Source organism: Echinops telfairi, unplaced genomic scaffold (assembly GCF_000313985.2).
Source record: "Echinops telfairi isolate 266 unplaced genomic scaffold, ASM31398v2 ScPeMD7_9;HRSCAF=40, whole genome shotgun sequence".
Lineage (NCBI taxonomy): Eukaryota > Metazoa > Chordata > Mammalia > Afrosoricida > Tenrecidae > Echinops > Echinops telfairi.
This window is the reverse complement of record NW_022103906.1, coordinates 12,103,012-12,109,944: the sequence shown is the minus strand read 5'-3', so window position 1 is coordinate 12,109,944 and position 6,933 is coordinate 12,103,012. Positions and strand designations below refer to the sequence as shown.

Below are 6,933 nucleotides of genomic sequence, written 5' to 3'. Positions count from 1 at the left end.
AATGTGTTTTACACAATTGATGTATGTATGGATTGCGATACGAGTTGTATGAGCCCCTAATAAAGTGATTAAAAATCAAACAAACAAAAATTCCTTGATTTGCTTTCATAGATTCTCTGAATTCTTCTAAGAAAACATTTCACCATGTTTTCCTTTATCCCATTGAGAAACCTTAATAGTAGTTTTTGGATGTCTTTGTTGAGAATTTCAAGTGGCTGAAATATTAAGCTTATCTTTCATTGGTGATGAAACAGAAAACATCCACTGCCCTAAAGATTCACATGCTTTAATATATTTCGCAATTCCTTCCAAAAGTTTCTTTTCGCCTTTTTGCTCATCAGTGCTAAGTGATATAAATATGTTCTGAGAGACTACTTCTGTGCTGGTAATGCTGGCTGAGGCTCTAAATTAAAAGAACCTATTGATGGCTTTCCTGATCTCTGCTGTGCTGCCCTCCGCAGCCCCCTCCCCCCTTCTTGCTTTCCCACCATGGGCCAGAGTTGGAGGAACTGGATGGCTGGATGACACCAGAGTAGTACCTCTGGTTTGGGTCATTCCTTGCTCATCTGTTACTACCTGAGGGCTGTTGCTGAGGTTGCTGCCATCCCCCAACTGCACCACTGGCACCGGGATGTTCATTCCAGTACCCATCTCCAAAGCGGCATCGGCCTTGAAGGAAGAATTGACAAATTACATGGACACCATTAGCTTACAGAGTGATCTTTACTAAGTACCCAAGTTAAATTAAATCCATTGCTGAGCAACCGAAGGCATGCAGCCTCACTCCTGTAACATCATCAGCTTGAGCTGGAGAAAGGCCGCTGGTCCTTCTAGGCTTGAAATCTTGATCACTCTTCTAATGAGGCAATTCAGCATCTTGTCAAATTAAAGAAAAAAGATGTAAGGGTGATTAGGATTTTTATTTTAGCTATTTAATTATTTGTTAAAATATATTTGTCAAGAATGTTTTGTAGCTTGTCCTGGGGAAAATATTATGGTCAAGTTAGAAATAGATTGATAATGCTAGAAAATAAAAGTTAGAAAATAGAAATGGTAATGTTAAGATGAAGAAAATTGCCATTGTCTTGTAACTGTAACTAAGATGAAGTAAAAGCCAATTAACCAGGTCTTCATCTAATTTACTAACTTTCTCCAACCAGACTGATTATTCACTCATTGAGACTGTCACCCTGTTTCTGCTGACTTTTGGTAAAATCTATATTTAAGGTAGACATATGGCTTGTTTATATGATAAGAAAAAAAATCAAACATGCATAAAACTGACTTAGTGTTTTCTGGAATGCCAACTAATGTATTTTCTGATGATAAAAAGGATGTCTTAGTCAAATACGTTGTATTAAATTGGAGATTAATGTTAGGTTACATATTGATATAAAAATGTTATAGTTAAAAAAAAAAACTTCAGCCAACAATTTCCCTATTAGGTAGATACCTGAAAGACTTGAAAGCCGAGACTCAGAGACTTATACACAAATGTTTATTACAATACTATTCGCAATAGCTGAGAGTTGGAAACAATGTAAGTGCCCATTAAGAGATGAATGTATAAACAAAATGTGTTACTAACATTCAATGGAATACTATTTAGCCAGCATGAGAAAAGCAGGCTTAAAATGTGCTAAAATAAGAATTGAGCTTGAAGACATTATGTTTAAGCACAAAGGGATACATATTGTATGGTCTAACTTAAAAACAAAAATCAAATATTAATAGTAGAGGAACAACTCAGAAAAGGAGAATGAAAATGTTTGCACAACTCAAAAAATATACTCATTGCCATGTAACTGTGTGCCTGTAAATTGTTGAGTTGGTGTATGTCCTGTTGTGCACATTCACAAAACAGCAAAAATAAAATCAATTATAAAAAGACGAAGAAAGCCTTCAGAATGATGATGGCCACAAATGTACAAATGTGCTCGACACAATTGTTGTAAGTATGGATTGTTATAAGAGTTGTACGAGCCCCCAATAAAATGATTAAAAAAAAGAATAAAGCATTTCCTAGAATTAAAGATAAAAAAGGCTTCAGCTCAGCCTCTCATATCTGAAGATTCCAGTAGTGGAACCCCAACCGCCTCGGTTGTATCATAGTGTCGCAGTTTTGCACCAAATTTCCTGGCTTTGTGAAAGGTGGGAGAGTCAATCGCCTTTGAGTTCATTTTCACTCACTGATGTCTCATTTCAAGGCCCAGGGTTTCCTCTTACACAGCACTCCAGTTGAAACTCACAGTAGGAAACTAACATTTCAGCTGTAAAACATTCAAATCGGCAGATGCCGTTTTCATTACATTTTCTGTTGAGTGTTGATGAAAATGGCTTCATTTCTGAAAAGAAAAATCAATGGAAAGATAATTTACCAAAAACTCTTTTTTTAGGCCAGGAGTTACTGGAGTCCCTTAATTTTTTCTGTATTGGATTCCAAAGAGACTTGGTCATAATAATTGATTTTGTTATTAAATGTAACGATTTAATTCATTTATATTTAATTATTTATAATTAATTGATTATTACAATTTGAAGTTTGCCCAAAATTTTCACTTCACATGTTCAAAATATAAAGTTAATGATGCATGTAGTATTTCCCTATTGATTGATTTTTTTTCCCAAACCAGTTTTTATAAAACCCATGAACAAAGTACTGTAAGGGTACAAATCTGAGAATGATATATACCTTATCTTTAAGGAACTTGCAATATAGCCAGGAGGAGAAGAAAGAAGGTTTCTGTGGGAGAATGGGGCAGTGTGAAAAGTGCAAGGAGATGTTCGCAACATGAAACGGGATTGTGGGTTCAGAAGAGGGTGAAAGTAACTTTAACTCGGAAGATTTAGGAAGTCTGACAGGAGTTCAAGACATTTGAGCTGCATTTATAATTTTGTAGCATACTAATATTTATAATAATCAAATATGAATTTTTCTGTTCTCATATGTAAGAGACCGTGAAAAAAAAAGAATGCCAATATTTAGCACCTAACACATATCCCACTTACTTTATCATGTCTTAGAGAATAAGTATCCTATATGATACAAGGGGATCAGATAACACAGTTAGCAAGAGGGAAGCCCAAATTGATTATCTGTAGCACTTTTGGAAAAATAAATTATAAAGGTATAGACAAGAAAAGAAATTCTCATGGATTGATAACGTATGCTGTTGGGTGCCGTCTCCTCTGTTCTGACTCATAGCAACCCTGTGTACAACGGAAGGAAACTGTCCGGTCCTGTGCCATCCTCACCATCGTTATGTTCGAGCCCATCGTTGGGGCCACTCTGTCAATCTACCTTGTTGTGGGTCTTCCTCTTTTCCCCTGCCTCTCTAACAAGAATAATGTCTCTTTCCAGGGACTGGCCTCTTCTGATAACAGCTCCAAAGTACATGAGATGAAGTCTCATGCCCTCTTCTAAGAAGCATTCTGTCTGTACTTCTTCCATGGTACTTCCAATATTCTTTGGCAGCACCATAATTCAAATGCATCAGTTCTTCTTTGGTCTTCTTTATTTAATGTTCAACTTTCACATGCAGGTGAGGCCAATTAAAAATACCTTGGCTTGGGTCAGGTGCCAACTTAGTCTTCACTCTAACATTTCTGCTTTTCAACACTCTAAAGAGGTCTTGGGCTGCCGAGTAACCCAATGCCATATGCTGTTTGATCTCTTGACTGCTGTTTGCATGTGGATCCATGCAAGACAAAATCCTTGACAACGTCAATCTTTTCTCCATTTATCGTGATGTTACCCTTTGGTTCAGTTGTGGTGCTATTGGTTTTCAACACATTAAGTTGTAATCCATACTGAAGATGGCAATCCTTGATTTTCTTCAAGTGCTTCAAGTCCTCATCACTTTCAGCAAGATGATTGCATCATCTGCATATCACAGGTTGTTAATAAACCTTCTTCCAATTCTGATGCAGCAATCTTTTTCATACAGTCCAGATTTTCTGATTATTTGATCTGCATACAAATTGAATAAGTATGGCGAGAGAATACAACGCTGACAAACAACTTTTCTTATTCTAAACCATGTAGTGTTCCCTTGGCTTGTTTACACACCTGCTTCTTGATTCCCGTACAGGTTCTGTACAAGCACAGTGAAGGGCTCTGGAATTCCTCTTCTTCTCAAAGCTATCCGTAGTTTGTTATGATCCACACAGTCAAATACTTTGGCCTTGTTAATAAAACACAAGTAGGCATCTTTTTGGTATTCCCTGCTTTGGGCCAAGATCCACCTGGCATCAGCAATACATCCTTTCTCCCGTGTACTCTTCTGAATCCAGCTTGAATTTCTGGTAGTTCCTGCTAATGGTACGACTGCAACCATGGTTGGATGATATTCAGGAAAATTTTACTTGTATGTGATACCAGTGATGTTGCTCTATAATTTGTACTTCTGTTGGGTCACTTATCTTGGAATGGGTACAAATATGGATCTCTTCTAGTTGGTCGGCCAAGTAGTAGCTGTTTTCTAAATTTCTTGACATATACGAGTCAGTGTTTCCAGTGCTTCCTCAGTCTGCTGGGACATTTCATTTGGTAATCCATCAATTCTTGCAGCCTTATTTCTCATTAATGTTGTCCATGAAGCTTGGACTTCTTCCTTCAGTAGCACTGGTTCTTGCTCATCTACTGTGGTTGAATGAAATGGTTGAATATTGACTAGGTTTTTTGAGGGGGTTGTGGGGGGGGGATATAGTGACTCTGTGTATTCTTTCATTCTTCTTTGGATGCTTCCTCCCTCATTCATTATTTTGTCCATTGAATAATTCAATATTGCAACTCAAAGTTTGATTTTTTTCTTCAGTTATTTCAGTTTATAATACAAAATTTTTCGTTTAACTCTTTCACCTCCTCATTTCTTCCATTTCTCTTAGCTGCTCTGTCCTTAAGGGTAGGCTTCAGAGTCTTTCCTCACATACCTTTGATCTTTTGTTTTGTTCCTCTTTTTAAAATGCCTCTTACTTTCTTCATGTCGGGGGTTCTTGATGTCATCAGGTCTTCTGTCATAGGAGTTCAATGTGTCAAAACTGTTCTTGAGATGTTTTCAAAATTCACACGAGGTATCTTCTAGGCAGTATTTTGGCTTTTAGGGATTTATTTTAATTTTCTTCAACTTCAATCTGAATGCATACATGAGCAACTGATGGCTTGTTCCACAGTTAGTCCCCTAATGTATAGAAATATATAAACATCCCCTAAGTAGATTATTGAAGACTAGACAAGATGGACGACTGTTTAAAGGCCATTTCTACAAACAATAATGGAGTAGGATTATTCAATAATTTCAAGATACTGGCTACCATGTGTTCTGAAAGGACCCGTAGTGGTGACACATTGGGATGTAATCCACTAGGTTGGCAGTTTGAAACCACTAGTGGCTCCATGGGAGAAAGATGGGACTTTCTGCTTCCGTAAACAGTTACAGGTTCAAAAACTCAAAAAGGGGCAGTTCTACCCAGTCCTATAGGGTTGCTATGAGTTGAAATTGAGTTTGTTATTTTGATATTTGTGTTCTTCAATCCAGTCTATTGAATCACATGATCTGAAAATTTGATTCCTCTGCCTAGAGGTACTTCAGGGAGGTTGAGAAATAGGATGTGATAGTCTATGGGTTTGGACAGATAGAGTAATAGGGAGTGAGGAGAATATTCATGATAAAATTTCTAAAATCAGAAACTAATATGGCCAAGTTGGTATATGAAACAAGTCATTGTTTTCTCTCATGTCTTACTAGCTGCTTCCTCATCTGATAAGACATTTCCTTGCAACATCACAGAAAATTTATTGCTTATCTTGAAATGATTTATTCCAAATCTGTTCCCCCCCTTTATCCAAGGGATCTAGAATCAATACATTACCTCTAAGCCATTTCAATATATTAGAAAGTCTAAGAAAACATGCTATCACTATTTCCAACTTTTGCGTAGTATGCCTAGATACATTGTTGGTGTTGCTGTCAAGCCAATTCTGACTCAGGAAGATACTATGCGTGTAGGATGGAACTGCTCCATAGGGCTTTCCAGGCTGTGGGATATCAGAACTAGATCATTAGTAGATAATTAGTAGATCATAAGTAGATTCCAGGCTGTGGCATATCAGAAGTAGATCATTAGGCCCATCTTCGAGGGTACCTTAAGGTGGGTCCTAACAATCAACTTTTTGGTTAATATTTGAGTGCTTAATCATTTGAGTCACCCAGGGACTCCATGCCTTGATATATGTCCTTTAAGAAGAACAACAACAGCAACAACAATAACAACAAAACAACAACAGCAGCAACATATGATGGAGCACTCCTTAGGAAAATATAATGATAGCTCTTGTGTGCAGGTACTTTATGATCTGTGGTATACATGATTTGATTTAATCCTTGTTAAGATTCTGAGGTAACCATTACTATTTCCATTTTTCAAATAAAGAAGCTAAAGTCCAGAGAAGCTCAGCACTTTTCTCAAAGCTATAGCGCTTACAAATTGGTAGCCATGATTCAGGCACTTCTGACTTCAAAACTACTTGAAGCTTTTTCCAGTTTGAAAGTTAAAGAATCCATTGTAATTAGACATTCATGAGGTTGCTCAGTGGGATTAACTTCTAGATGAAAGACCACTGGAGGGATTCCCATATTACCTGCCAGCACTGGATCCCACAAGAAGAGAAAGGCAAACACAAGGAGGAGGATGTTCATGACCAGGGGCTTCTGTTGAGGAGCCTGGTGACAGGGCCTGACACTGGCAGTCCGAGAACAGAGAGGACGGTGAGCTTGAGGCCTGACTCCTTTACAAACCGCTCAGATCTCTAGATACCCTGCTCCAATAAGCAGCCCTGAGGCCGCCAGTTGGCAAAGCTTGCCCGCCCGAGGACAAAAATGACCGTCCTTTCCTGCTTGACAGCTTTTCCCCTTGACAAAGGCGATATTCCCC

The 6,933-nt window shown here is 37.9% G+C and overlaps 1 protein-coding gene across 1 annotated transcript; it reads right to left on the bottom strand.

Annotated features, from left to right (window-relative positions):
* Nucleotides 1–2,202: 2,202 nt before the first annotated feature.
* DEFB134 (defensin beta 134) lies at nucleotides 2,203–6,698 on the bottom strand. The gene is made up of 2 exons (XM_030884541.1): nucleotides 6,641–6,698; nucleotides 2,203–2,345 (listed from the first exon to the last, which is right to left on the bottom strand). The coding sequence occupies exons 1-2, from the start codon at nucleotides 6,696–6,698 to the stop codon at nucleotides 2,203–2,205; spliced, it is 201 nt and encodes a 66-aa protein (XP_030740401.1).
* Nucleotides 6,699–6,933: the final 235 nt, after the last annotated feature.